Below are 14,924 nucleotides of genomic sequence, written 5' to 3' on the forward strand. Positions count from 1 at the left end.
ACCCAGAACTTTGGTCCTCATAAATGTGGATCCTGGTGTAGGGGGTATGGGGTAACCGGGTGACAGGCGTGAAGGAGGGCACGTGATGTGATGAGCACTGAGTGTTCTATGCAACTGATGATTAGCTGAACTCTACCTCTGAAACTAATGATGTGCTCTTTGTTGGCTAATTGAATTTAAATAAAAAAATAAATGTAGACTCAGGGTTTCCAGTCTCCTGTTCTGAAAACATTGAATACATACATTTATTTTCAGTTTCCTTGTGTGTGTATGATTATACAGGAATACTTATATACATATATGTGTATATATAGGATATACATATCTATAGACAGGAAACTGAAAATAAATGTATATATTTGATATATCTTTAAATATATATATAGGAAACTGGAAAAAATATATATTAAGAGACAGAGAGAGAGAAATAAACAGATATACACCATCATTTCAGAGATGGTCTGAAATGAATGTGTTCAATGCTTGTTATACACACACACAGTTTTATTTGTATTCATATTTTTCACCTTAATGACTCTGGGCCTCTCTACCAGGCGGGAGCCAAATCTCACTTCTTTTGGAAATCTTTCCACTCATGCCCAATTCCAGTACTTGCTTTACTCTTGGGTATGAGTAGATACTCCACAAATAATTGTGCTTGTCCAGTGAGAGGGAATGGGACTGATTTTAAGTGGTGAGAGAAAAGCCTGGGTCCATTCATTCCATAGCAGTGCAATTTCTGGATAATACAAGAATGAGAAAAAAGTACCTACCAACCATTAGGTCTGGGGTCTTTTAGGAGAAGGCTTTTAAAATTCCCTGGACTTTTCTGGGAAAGGATGCGTCAGGGATGCTCAGAAATGGGCACTTCTTAGACCTGCAGCAGTCTGGGGGTTAAGGGATTCCTCCTGCCCAGGGGTTCCAGAGATGGACGGAGGGAGACTGTACCATTTCTCTCCTTCCTCCTTCTCCCTTTCTTCTTCTTCTTCTTCTTCTTCTTTTTTTTTTTTTAAGATTTTATTTATTTATTTGACAGACAGAGATCACAAGTAGAGAGAGAGGAGGAAGCAGGCTCTCTGCAGAGCAGAGAGCCCGATGCGGGGCTCGATCCCAGGGCCCTGGGATCATGACCTGAGCTGAAGGCAGAGGCTTTAACCCACTGAGCCACCCAGGTGCCCCCTCCCTTTCTTCTTTTAAACTATTTTTGTCCTACATGGTCACAGCCGTTGATACCTAAAGCAGGACTTGGGAAATTTGGAAATGTGTGAAGAAGCTCATGATAGGCTTCCCCCAGAATCCCGCCCTGCAGAGGCGTGAGCTTTCTCTTTATCTGAATATGCCAGGCAGGGTGTGGTCCAACCTCTTGTTTGGCAGGTTCCCTTTACTCTGGAAAGTAACAGCAAGGCCGCAACTGTCTCCTCTCTCCCTTCTGGAAGTCTCAAGGATCGGTGAGCGTGGGTTCTGACTCCAAGTCTAAGGCTTGGAACAGACGCTGTGCTGAGAGGCCGGGGGCTGGGGGCCAGGGGCTTTCCAAGACTGGCACCACTCGGGGGGGAGGCCATGCCCATGGCAGTGGTGGGGGTAGCTGAGAGCAATCGCTGGCAGCATCTTTCCATTTTGGGCTCAGTGTGCTCAGACTGTCCGTTCCTGTAGGGACACCTCCCACGGGCGGGGCAGGAGATACGCACCTGACTCTCTTAGGTACACATGGAGCTTCCACAGCTTCTAATAAAGAGTCTCACAATGTGGGCATCTGTTACTCTCCTTCTAGACCTTCTGTTCCTTTTATAGCTGCTAGGAATGATCCATAGAAATATAATTTTATACTCCAGTGATTACATATATCTGGTCTTCAGTGGGACAGGGGGGAAAATGACTTGTGACTGAGTGATGATTTGCGTTCCCCAGCTGCTCTCTGAGGAGGGTGCATCCCGGCTGGAGTATTTCTTGAGTAGGGGTCAAGGATGTGAGGATGCAAACTGGCGATCCTGAGAGGGAGCCACAGGGCTCCCCTGAGCAAAGAGTTGAGGGTCTTGGGGCAGGGGCAGAGGTGGGTTGCTGGAGGGAAGAGGTGAAATAGACTGATAAGGGGGCACAGCTGAATTTTGGAGGACCAAAGGGGTTGCAGCTGATGGCATGTGGAATCTATTGTTTTCTCCTCTGTCTCCCCATAATCAGTGTTATATTGTGAAGTTGGATTTGTTAGTTTAAGAGTTGTATTCGATTGCTGGAATTCTGCTTCCAAATAGGCAAGAAGAATATAGCTGCCAGAGAGGGTCCAGCCATTTGGGGGTCATACAACAAAAGGATATTTTGTTTTAAAGGAGGAGATTTGGGCACTAAGGAACCTACCATGCGTACCTCTACCAACATTTGGCACCTTACTAGGAACTCTCTCCCCACATGGTTTCATGAGCTCCCCTAGGGCCTCTCTCCCCTCGGGGGCCCCAGTGCTGCTTTGCAGAACCCGCCCAACTTGCAATGCACTGTTACTAGAGATCCATTCAGCATCTACCTGACACCAGGTCTTATGGCAGAGCATGAAGAACAGAGGAGTGCCACAGACACAGGCCCTGCCTGCTAGGAGCTCATGGTAATAGTCTGTTGCTGTCAGATAGTACGTGAAACAAAGGAGGTGAGTGAAGGTGATGTGAGATCCAAAGGGACAGGGGGAGGTGGGAGGCTTCCAGGAGGAGAGGACAGCCTGAACGGAAGGGAGAAGGAAAAGGGGAAAGTGTTCTCTGGGCAGAGATCGGCATGGACAAAGGCACAGAGGTAGGAACCAGCCTGGTCCCTTCCAGGTCCTGTAAATAGCCCCAGAATACCCAAGAGAGGCAGGTGGGGTGGGGGCGGGCACCGAGATACTCGTGGGACTTTGTGTGCCAGGTAAGAGTCAGGATAGCATTCAACAGGGTGGCAATCCTAAAGAGGAAGGAGGTGGGCAAAGAGAAAAGGGAGGGCCCCCTCCATGCCCCCCATTCTCCGATTGGGGATGGATGGGTTTGGATTTCCAGCATGGAGCTTGTGTTTGGTTTGAAAAATCAAATTGAGAATTAAAACTATATCTGATAAATGTAAAAAGGATACCTGTTGCAATCTAAATTTGACTGAGTTTTGGCTAGAGGAGCAGGAATTGGGGAAAAAGAAAGAGAAGGAATACTCCCCAGGTGATAGGAGCCTCAGGTGGGATTTTAGCAGGGTGGTGACAGGCATGGGCCAGTTTTGCACCTTTAGAACAATAACTCTGGCCACTGATTGGATGGTGGATATGAGAGAGGAAAGACTGCACAGACCATGAAAGGGATGGAGAGATGGCAGGCATGATTCAGCGCCTTGTGTTCTGGGTAGGGAGGTATTTAGTGGACAGAAAACCAGAGAACTTGGTGACAGAGAATGTGCATAGGGCAAGAAAGGGAGGAGTTAGGCTGCATTCTACAACCCTTGGTGGGACGGGTTCCACCAACCCTTGCTGGGTTGGGGGGGAGTAGCTAGGGGAGGGAGGCTCTGGTGGCTCTGGGTAGCCTGGTTCTGAGAAGTCAGTTTTAAAGTGGCTGTGGAATATCTGACTGAGCAGAGGTCCTCGAGCATCTGTGACGTGTCCATGTTCACACTCTAGTGGGCGACCATCTAGGGCTGGGATCCTATGTCCAACTCTTCCCACCTTGCAGCCCAGCTTGACTGGACATGGAGAAAAAGGAACAGGTGGGCCTGAGATGTTAGGACTCCCGGGAGGTGTCAAGCACCATGGGGGTGGGTGCTGCTCTTCTCATGATATAGAGTTGCTTGCTTCTTAGCTCTGTCCCAGGGGTGTGAATGGTTGGAAGGTAGGTTCTCGAAACACATGCTGGGGAAACCAAAGGTTGAATGGCTGGTGATGCCAGCCTCGACACTGCAGCAAGTACAGGCTCAGAGGGTTATCACACCGAGGTCCCCTAAGGTCCACCCAGGGTGACAGCTCAACCCCAGTTGCTAGACCCTTTGGAGTGGCCCTGGCATCATGTCTCTTTCTCATTAAGAATTGGTGCCTATATGGTGAGTGCTGTGAAGTGTGTAAACCTGGTGATTCACAGACCTGTACCCCTAGGGATAAAAATATATGTTTATAAAAAATAAAAAATTATAAAAAAAAAAAAAAAAAGAATTGGTGCCTGTCCTGGCCCTGCTTAGCCTGACTGTGCAATCAGAGATCTGATAGTTTTGGTACCACAGGGGAATGTTTTACAACATTTGCCTATGATACCTCTTAGACGTGTTTTCATTTTAATCAGGGGATAATACTGTAACCTAAGGAATGAAACTCTAATAGTGGAATTTCAACACCAGTAGAAATTGGGATGGGAATTATTGTGTTCACTGTATACTTCTACTGTATACTGGGGGACAGTTGCCTGTCTTCTTACAAAATGGCACAGGACACTTCTGGGGGCAAAATATTAGTTCTTTCCGTGGACACAAGAAATAGCTCAGACTCTGAAAATCCAAATCTTAGCAAGCTATGGCCATGAGACAACCTCATATTTCTGTGGCACAGGCTGCTGGGGAAGGGGAAGAAACTGGTGCTTCAGGTAAGACAACTTACAAGGCTGCAGAATTAGTCCTTAGGGAACAGCCTTGGTCACCCCTCAGAAGAACAGCATCCAAGGGTATGTCAGTAAACCTTGCATAGAGCCAGCCAGGCTCCCTGGGAAGGAGGGGTCCTTTTCCTGTTGGTGGGCATTGGAAAGAAGCAGCATGAGGTTGTGCCTGTGACCCTGTTCTAGCTAAAAATAAGACTAATGGGAGGAGAACCCCAGCTGACAGCTGGATGTGCAGAGCATAGAGAAGAGGTTATGGAAGCAGCTTCCAGGTCCCTGACTAGAGTCTTCAGCATCAGGACTGGGCTCAGGCTGTCCTGGCTGGGCTGAGAAGGAAGCTGTGCCTCAGTGGGCATGCAGTATCCTGGCCTTCCTCAGCCACACCGTACCGACCATGATGGATTCTCTCTGCCCTTCAGTGGGAAGTCCAGTCTTTCCAGATGCTCCGCTGTAGGCAGTGCTGGATCAGGGATGGAGCTGAACTGGCCAGTGTGGAAGGATGGGCGGGGCCTGGCCCCAGAGCCATGTAGCAATAAGAGTTGGTGTCCAGGATGCTGCCAGCCCTGGGGGAGACAGGCCTCCTTACTCTGAGCAACACAGTGCCCCAAATGGAAAACTATCTCTTGTGGTTTTGTTTGTTTAAATATTTTAACAATTAACCCTTTGAAGACCTTGATCCCCAGTATTTTTAGAGTAGTAACTCATCCCTGTTTGTAAGATACTAATGCTTGGTGAAGTTGTCTTGAATCCAACTGATGGCCTGTGCACCTCTAAAACCCTTCCGCTGTCCTGGGGTGTGATATCCTTCAGGCAGCTTCTGTTTCTGCTTCTTCAGCTCCCCAAAACACTCTCATACCGGTGTCTGTGAGTTGTGTAGCAACTAGTGAAGTACTGGGGGGGTGGTATCAGGAAGGGGTCATCATGCCTTCCAGTCTGGCAGGTGGGAGCCCTCTGGGCTCACGCAGGAGTTCCACATCCTACTTGCTCCTCTGTGGAGAGCAGCTTCTCTCCTCACGTCTTCAAAGCCAGGACTCTGAAGAGATATTCCAGTTCCTCTCTTTGAAAAGAATTTTGGTCTGACTCGTAAAGATAATGAAGATTTCTGTACCTTTCATAGACATAATTTGCTTTTAAAATAAAATTTCATTTCTAGTTTATTTTTAAGAATTTCTCAGCAGTCCTGAAAATAAATCAGCAAAACCGGGGTGAGGAGCCCTGGTGGTGCACACAAGACCCTCATGTTCGTTGTTTGTGTCTCTCAGCTTCCATCCAGATGTTTGAAATCCAGTAGATGTGGTCGGCGTCCCTGAGAACGAAGAGAGGTGCACGGGCCGAGCACTGAGAAGCAGCAGCCTGGGACAAGGCTGGTCCAGCCTCCCGGTAATTTGTTGGCAGTTTTTGGTGATGGTGGGGGGTGAGGCACACTTGTTGTTTGGGTCCGTCTCACGAGGATGAGCTTCCAGTCACCAACAGGATTAGGGGAGTCACTGCCATGGGTTCCCCCAATCCTGCTGACTTGTGGAGCTACCATGGGATCTGAAGGACTTTAGAAGGCGGTAGTACAACCCCCTGTGGGGGCAGAAGCCCTTCTACAGCATCCTGGAGTTACCTGATTCTGAGGAGAGAGTGCACTGCCTGCCTTGGCTGCCTGACCCATCTTCCTGTGCCCGAGCAGCTCCTGCTGGTGCAAAGCTGTCCGTTGCACCCTCCACTAAATCCTTTCTACCTCCTGTGGGCCCTGGAGGCTCTAAGGAATAAGCTCAGTTTCTCTTCCACATGGCAGCCCAGCAGACATTTGGGGACAAGTGGAGTGCCGGAGTGCAGGAGGGTCTGGAGCCAGAGACAATCCTGGTTGAGACCATGACTCCATCATTATCTGTGTGATCTTGGGCAAGTTAGCTAACCTCTCTGCAGTGCAGTTTATCTGTAAAACAGCAACAATGACATCTGCCCTATGAAGTAGTCCTAGGAATGAAAATAAATCATGAATAGAAGTTGCCTAGTATTGCTCTACCACCAATTCTCTGATGCAAATGCATGTCCTACGGTTCAGCTCAATTCTGACACTGCCGAGTTAGGGGCCACACAGGTTACTACCACAAGTTAAAGGGCGAGGTCACCAATCAATCTGCCCCCACTTCAGAAGCTACAAGTAGGGTGCTCAGGCCACTGCACTCATGACTCACTAGGCTATAAATTTGAGGGTCCCCATGCTGCCCTTTAGTCGCTCACTCCCTATACCAACTCATAAAACTCACTGAAGGCACTGGAATTGTGATTACAGTTTTAGTAGAAAGGATTCAACTCAGGAACAGCTAAACGGAAGCAATGCACAGGGCAGGGCCTGGGGAAAGTGGGGGGATTAGAGCAGAGCTTCTGTGCCCCCTCCTTGTAGAATCTGGGTGCATCACCACCCCAGCATACCAATCAGGAAGCTCCTCCAAGCCTTGATATTTTTAATGGTGGGCTTTATTACTACTAGGCATAATGGTTTAAAGCAACTGCAACTTGTTTGAACTCAATCTCCAGCCCCTCCCCCACCTGTCCTCCATGGTTTGTGGGGACAGGGTGCTGAAGTTCCAAACCTGTAACCATGTGCTTAGTCTTTCTTGGTGGTCAGTCCCTCCCTTGAAACATCGAAGGGCCCACCATAAGTCAACTTGTGAGCATGGATTCAGGTTCCATGAAATGAGCTCATCATGAATAACAAAAGACCTTCCTAATGTTTTTTTGGATACTTTAGAAATACCAAGGTTTTTTGAAGTTCTGTGCCAGAAACTGGGGAGAACGACCAGATATATATATATACATATATTTTTTAAAGATTTTTATTTATTTATTTGACAGACAGAGATCACAAGTAGGCAGAGAGGCAGACACAGAGAGGAGGAAGCAGACTCTCTGCTGAGCAGAGAGCCTGATGCGGGGCTCCATCCCAGGACCCTGGGATCATGACCTGAGCTGAAGGCAGAGGCTTTAACCCACTGAGCCACCCAGGTGCCCCCAGATATATTCTTTAAGATATCAGACCTGGCCCGTCGAGCAGTGGCCTCTGATGCTCACCACTCTGCTTATCCTCTTTGTTGTGATCTCCAACTTGACATGTTCCCAGTATTTGGTCAGAGAACTAGTCATTCTCATGAGTCTTTTTCTGGATTTTTTTTTTTTTGTTAATATAGCTCAAGATTGAATTAGTTCTTTGGACTACAACATGTAATTACAGTCATTGAGTATGCACCTGTTTACAGTTGAATCATGAGCCTCTCATTACTCGAGTTCCTAATGCTATGATAATTCCAGCCCCTAAATGACACATAATAAGAGCAAATGCTTAATAGCACTTGATACACACCAGGCACTGTTTTAAGTACTTCACATACATTAACTCATCTACATCCTCACAACAGCCTAAAAAGGTAGCTAAATAGTTCAATCCCATTTTATACAGAGGGAAACCGAGGCACAAGAGGTTAGTAACTCACCCAGCAAGACAACACAGTGGCATAGTTAAGATTGGAACTCATCGTCTTCTTGTTCCAGAGTCCATGCTTTTAACCATTAAGCCACACTGCACATAACGTTGGTCACCTATGCAACACTTTGGAAGGGAAGGAAGGAGCACGAAAGGATGCCCCTGGTTCACAGAGTCAAAGAGTGGGCCCCAGTGTCATGGTGAGGGTGTCAAGGCTTCCAATTTCTACCCCATTCCCATTGGAGCATCTGGAGTAACCATCTGGGGATAGGCTCTGAGAAGTGCAGGCAGGCCTAGGGTACATGTTGGTGTGGGCTCCCTGCCCAGCAGGACCTGGGCTTCTTTGTTCCTTGTGTTTCAGGGAGGGAAGTGCTACTTCAGGCCTTCACAGACCCATTCCTGGGAATGCAGCCATTCCCAGAGGAAGGAAAGAAGATTTAGGTTAGAAATAGAAAAGATTTAGGCTAGAAACATTCAGTACTGGGCTGTACTGGCCAAAATGACCCAAATCCCAGAGAAGCTGAGAGTTCAGGGGGCTCTGGAGCTGGTGGGACCTGGAGCCATGAGAACACAGGGCATTCATCCCCATGTGCATATCCATGGTACCCATTGGGAGATTGCTTGTTTTGTTTTTTTTTTTAAATAACATCAAAGATCAGGACTACAGAAGCGCTAAAGAGATTTAAACAGGAAGGGCAGTGCCTCTGGAAAAATGTCTGCAGCGCTGTCTGCCCAGGAGAGTCTGGCTGGTGACTGCATGTCTGCCTAGCTCTGATGCATTGTCTTTGTCCTTGCTATCCCTCACCGCTGCTTATTATTGCAGGGATGAGGCTGGCCGACAGCATGGTGGAGGTGAAATATTCTGAACTCGCTCCATACACAGGGGCTTGGCTTGAACCTACAAGGCAAATGTCAGTAGGTCATGTGTGTTCTTTGAAGCTGCCCATTTTGGCATTTGGACTGAGGGTTGGGGAGACAAGGATGTAGGAGGAAGGCCTCTTGCTCCAGGAAACCCAGATCCTCCATTCTTCTGCATTTTCTACACAAATCTCTCTCTCTCTCCATATAGTGTAGAGCTGGAAGGGGCTCCAGAGTCTGTTCTGTTCACTCCCTCATTTAGAGATGGACAAAAGGAAACCCAAAGAGGAAAATTACCCACTGCCCAAGCCCATGAAGCTAGAGAATGACAGAGTGAGAGTGATACTGTAGACTCTGACCCTAGCCCAGAGCTAATTCCACTGGAAATATCCCTGATGGATTCAATCACTCTTTCTCCACTTAGATGAAGAATCTGGCTTGAGTGTTGCTAGGTACAACTTCAACCATTCTAGCAACCTCTAAATCTGTTTCAAATCTTTCTTTAGAGATTTTTTTTTTTTTAAGCTGCCACTTCCAGAAGATGCCTCCTCCATACTCTATCACTCACAGGCAAATATTTCATCTACAGGACCGGTAGGCATGGTGCTGGTTGGGAGACATTGGTGAGGGCATTCATAAGGAAATGATTAATTAGTGAAAGAATGAAGATGAGATGTCACAGTTTGGCAGACTCGCAAAAGCAGGTTGTGGTGTCATTTGGAGCACTCCTGCTGTCTCAGGTCAAGTGGCTGGTGGCAGGTGGTGACTGGGATTGAAGGATGGGGCCTAGACAGCCATGGGAAGTAGCAGTAGTGTTGGAAGATGAGGTTTGTGCCATCTTTGGCTGGCTTGCTAAATGGCCGACATCTGGAATGGATACCATCAAATACACGGTACAACTATTAACATCTAGCCAGTGCTATTTCAACTCTGGCTGCCTGTTGGAATCACCCAGGGAGCTTTTAAAAATCATGATGTCTAGGTCACACCCTGGACTAATAACACTAAACTCCTTGGTATCAGTACTTTTTAAAGTTCCCCAATGGATTGCAACATGCACCCAGGTTTAAGAACCTCTGTTCTAGGTCAAGGGTTCAGGCTATTAGTTGAGGGACTCCGTACATGTGCCCTCCCTTGAATGTGCTATTTGCTGTTCCCCAAAAGGGAAAAGATAGGAAGGAAGGAAGGAAGGAAGGAAAGAAGAAAGGAGGAAAGGAAAGGGAGAGAAGGGGAAGAGAGAGAGGAAGGCAAGGGAAGGGAAAGGAAGGAAAGGAGGAAGATATGGAGGGAGGGGGGAAAAATGAAAGAAGAGGGAAAGGAAGAAAGATCACCTGAGCATTCGGGGCTGATGGGGTAGATTCCCACTGCTCCCACAACCTAGTGGTTCACCCACCTGCCTCACTCAGAGGCACTATAAGTTGGAAGGTAGAATCCCTCCATGGAAGGAGGTCACAGCTCCATGACAACAAGACTATGCTTTACTGGCTGCCAGCAAGGCCTCTTGTATAATGAACTGCTGGCTGTAAGGAAGGTCAAGGTTTGGGCTAACCAAATGGGCCAAGGGGGAAGAACAGATGAGGACAAGGAGGCAGGAGTGCTCTAAGAGAACAAGAGAGTATTCCACATCCCCGTGGAATGCAAATGTGAGCTCACAGAGGTAAAGTGAGGGAGGGCAGGTTAAAGATGAAAGCCATGTGTCCCGAACCCCTGTAATGCTCTTTTGTTGGCATCTCTCTACTCGTGTTCAAAAGCTAATTCTTGTTCAGTCAAGGCACTTGCCTTTCTTTGCTGAGAAGGGGATCACACAGCAGGGAAAAGGCTAGGGCTTTGTCAGGCTGCCCTGGGTGTTGAAGGCTCATAACCCAGATTGGAGGGCCTAGTGGCCCTGACACACAAAAGGAGACTGGTGTGCCCAAAGCCCCACAGCTGGGAGGTAGAGGCTGGAGCAGCAGCCTGCTTCTTCAGGAGGGCTCCGTAGTAAGAGAAGACATTCCTTCATTCACATCAGGCCTTGGGGGAAAAAGCATGCTTGAGTAGAAAAAATAGGGGTCGCAGCCCAACTCTCCAGAGGCTGCCCTCGTCCTTATTCCAGGGATCAGGTCTAGATCTAGTACATTAGTAAGTACTGATGCCCAATACACAGCTTTACACTACGTAGGTATGCAGCACAGAAATGATCCAAAAGGTATGCGGGTCCTGCTTGCGGAGTGGCAGACCCGGCAACGGTAGTGGGCCCGCGCGCCTGTGCCCCATTTTCACTAGGTCGGATGGTGTGTTGGCGCCCCCTATCGACCAGCAGCCGTCGGCGCCCTGCCCTCCACCGCCGCTCCGCTCACACCCTCCAGGAAAGAGCCGCGGGCCGCGCGAATCCCTCAAATCCAGCCCCTCCGCCGGAGGAAACTGTACAGGGACCGGCGCTCCCTCTTGCCTTCTCCGTAGGCTTCCAGGAGCGGATTGCAAGCCCACCAGGACAATGAGTGAAGAGACTGTCCCCGAGGCTGCCTCCCCGCCGCCCCCGCAGGGGCAGCAGTATGTGGACCGCTTTTCCGAGGACGACCCTGAGTACCTGCGCCTCCGCAGCCGCGCGGCGGACCTGCGGCAGGACTTCAACCTGATGGAGCAGAAGAAGCGCGTCACCATGATCCTGGAGAGCCCCGTGAGTGGGGTCCGCCCCAGGCGGGCGGGGGAGGAGGAGGGAGGGAGGCAGGGGAGCAGGCGGCGCCGCCCATTGGTCTGGCTGAACCTGAAAGATAAACAACCCCTCTTCCACTTGCTCAGTGTTGCCGCAATTTTAAGCCGGCTGAGCAAGACGGGCCCTGCGCTGTGGGGGTTTCCTTCTCTCCTTGGGCACTCGTAGATGGCAAAAACCTGGTTTATGTGCAGGCGGTTTGGCTTGGTACTGGGAGGGGGTGGGTCCGAAAGACAGGAGTCCTGCCTCAGTTTCCAGGCTTCCCCAAATTTGTAACAATGAACTAACGGATATTCCTGTAAACCGGAGGGCAGCAAGGAGTGCCACGTGGAAGGCTTGGGGCCCCCGTTTTTGAACACCACAAAGAACTCACTTTGGGGGCTGTAAGGTTGACACGCATGGGGCAGAGGTGAAGAGGGTCTGGAAGCCCCAGGAGGTGATGCGAGTGAAGGATTCAGGGTGCTATGGGCCAGGGAAGGGAGGGCAAGGCATGGCCCCAGACTTGAGGTCAGTTGGTACCTGCATGGCATGGAGACAGACCTCATCCTTGAGGCTAGTGGTGCTTTGAGAAGAACAAAGCATGGGCCCAATGGACCGCTGAAGTGGGAGGGTGATGTAGGCCCTGGGTGAGGAGAGGAAGAGCAGGGTGGAAGGAGGCAATGGGAGTGTGAGGCCAGTAGAGCTGGGGGGACCCTCAGGATGATACTAGGGGCTGGGAAGCTAGGGATGGAGCTGGCATCTCCAGGTGCCTGCCAAGATGGGTTCTGCCTCGGTCCCCACTGGGCTTTGGAGAGACAGGACACGTAGGTGGGCCATGTGTGACTCTGTTTGAGAGCACACAGTGAATGCTCAGACTTCACAGAGGACCACTGAAGTAATGCGCCTGAAGTCTCCGTGACAGGTGACGCTGTGTGAGGAGCCTGGAGGAATATGGCAGGGACTAAAATTTTGGGGATGATGGAGAAACTCAGGGTGGGAGTAGGAGAGATGACATGTGTGACGGAAGTGGCAGAGTTAGTACCAACCCAAGTTTCGGGCCTGAATGGGTAGGACTCTATTCTCAGGTAAGAAGTGGGACAAAAGGAGTTCATGTTTCTTCTGTCCTTTTATAGACTGACCAATACCTGGAACGCACTCCCCCCACCCCCCCACCCCCCCTACCCCCCCACCCCCCGCCCCACCCCCGTTTCCTTCTCAGTGTTCCCTGCTGCCACCTGGTGGACAGGCATGCCTTATTTATGGTCTGAAAAGCCAGGCTTAGAGCAGGAGGACATAGAAGTGGAAGTGACAGGGAGGACAGGACATCCTTCAATATCTGAGGAAATTGAGGTCCAGAAGGACCATAGGCATGGCTGATGGACAGGAAAGATAGAACACCTTTTCATCCAGTTCTGCTTTTTAAAGTGTCTCTTAATGACTAAAGTGAAGCCCTGCCATGTCTGATGGCCGGGGTTGGGGGGTTAGAAGTAGGAGGGACTTCTTGAGTATCACTTAGACCCAGGGAGGACCTGGAGTCTGGATTACTGCCCACAGGACATTTTTTTGCTTCCCAAACAGCAGTTTGCGGAGACTCCTGAGGTCCCAGTGGAATTCCCAATGTCCTCTGAGGCCTAAGGATCCCATGTGTGGCCCTAGCCTCACTGACCCAGGGGATGGGGTGGGCTCCTTCAAGAGGGGTCCTAAGTCTCTCCCATGAGACGCACTGGGGGTACCAGCACCGTGGGGCCTGCTTCAGTCTTTCAGAGAGGAGCTGGAAGGCCTGATCCAGGAACAGATGAAGAAGGGGAACAACTCCTCCAACATCTGGGCCCTGCGGCAGATCGCGGACTTCATGGCCAGCACCTCCCACGCAGTCTTCCCAACATCTTCCATGAGTACGTGGGGAGCTGGGGAGCTGCCAGGAGCAGAGGTGGAGGAAGTGAGGTGGGGAAGAGAGGGTTGGTTGCCAGGCTACGGAGTGAGTGGTGCAGCTGAGTTAGCCGACCTGGAGGAGCAGCCAAAGAGGCACCTGGCTCTGCTTCTGATGCTGCTAGCTTTAAAGACCCACAGGGGAATTATTCCTGGTGCCCAGAAGTAGAAGGGGGATGCCGTCTTACGGGAAAACCTCTTTCTGGTTCTGTTGGGGGAGGGGACAGGATGACATGGTGTCACCATTCTGAGAGGCAGAGCAGCCTCTCTATGTGACTCTTCCTTCTCCCTTCACAAGTGGGTTAAAAAGAAGGGAGGAGCTTTGTAACTCCAAGTTTCTCACATGGCCTCTGCTTGAGGACCCAGGAGTGGAGAGTGCAAATTCTGCTCCCTGTTATTCTAGCTGTGGATACAGAACTGAAGGACAATCTCGTGTGCTAGCAGCAGCCCCTGACGCAAACTGCTCTTTCTTCAACCTCCTGGAGCCACTCCCTTGCAGATGGAGTGGTAGGGGTGGGAGGAGGCTGTTGAAGCCAGTATCTTGGTGCCCACAGGACAGGCCAACCTGACTCCATAGACAAGGACGCAAGCAGCCAGGGCTGGACATGAAACCCTCTACCTGGGTTCTCAAGTTCTGCCTACAACCTTGAAGAAATAAACATCAAAAAACACTTTCCCGGGGCGCCTGGGTGGCTCAGTGGGTTAAGCCTCTGCCTTCGGGTCAGGTCATGATCTCAGGGTCCTGGGATCAAGCCCCATGTCTGGCTCTCTGCTCCCCAGCAAGGAGCCTGCTTCCCCCTTTTTCTCTGCCTGCCTCTCTGCCTATTGTGAACTTTCTCTCTCTCTCTCTCTTTCTCTCTGTGTGTGAAATAAATAAATAAAATCTTTAAAAAAACCCCACTTTCCCTCAACAACATAAATACAGGATTATGATGAAAAATTCGGAAAATAATCAAGAAGGGGAAATTAAAATCAATGGCCTGTGTTCTTATAACTACAAACTGACTATTTTCAGTATTTTGGTGTATATCCTTCCAGCCTTTCTCTCTTAACATATATAAATTAGGAAAACAAAAATGGAATCGTATTATACATGCAAATTTGATAGCTTTAACATATCTTGACTAATTTTTCATGTAATAAAACTTGAGTCTGTAATATTACATTTGGTGAGAGTAAGCTATTCTGTGGTATGACTGAATATGCCATAGATTATTTTTACACTATTTCCCATTTTTAGACTTTTAAGTTGTTTACAACTTTTTGCTCTTATGAACAACAGTGCCAAAAACAAAAAAACACAAAAAAATGCCATAAATCCTTTCATTTATTCTATGACCATTTTCTAAAGACAAATGACTGGAAGTAGAATGGCTGTATTAAAGTATTTGCATGTTTTAAAGACGTTAACGCATAATGCCAC

At 49.1% G+C, this 14,924-nt stretch overlaps 1 protein-coding gene across 3 annotated transcripts in view; it reads left to right on the forward strand.

The window, feature by feature from the left end:
• Positions 1–14,924, forward strand: part of ADD2 (adducin 2) — a 103,825-nt gene that overhangs the window by 52,974 nt on the left and 35,927 nt on the right. The window contains exons 1-4 of one of the 3 annotated variants that reach the window (XM_082744031.1): positions 1,344–1,448; positions 5,837–5,954; positions 11,344–11,560; positions 13,329–13,467. In XM_082744031.1, coding sequence (XP_082600157.1) covers positions 11,378–11,560; positions 13,329–13,467 — 322 coding nt within the window. In that variant the 5' untranslated portion in view covers positions 1,344–1,448; positions 5,837–5,954; positions 11,344–11,377. Of the gene's footprint in view, positions 1–1,343; positions 1,449–5,836; positions 5,955–11,343; positions 11,561–13,328; positions 13,468–14,924 lie in introns of those variants that run through there. The other 2 variants (XM_082744033.1, XM_082744032.1) reach the window with 2 other exon arrangements.

Source organism: Mustela nivalis (assembly GCF_964662115.1).
Source record: "Mustela nivalis genome assembly, chromosome: 8".
NCBI lineage: Eukaryota > Metazoa > Chordata > Mammalia > Carnivora > Mustelidae > Mustela > Mustela nivalis.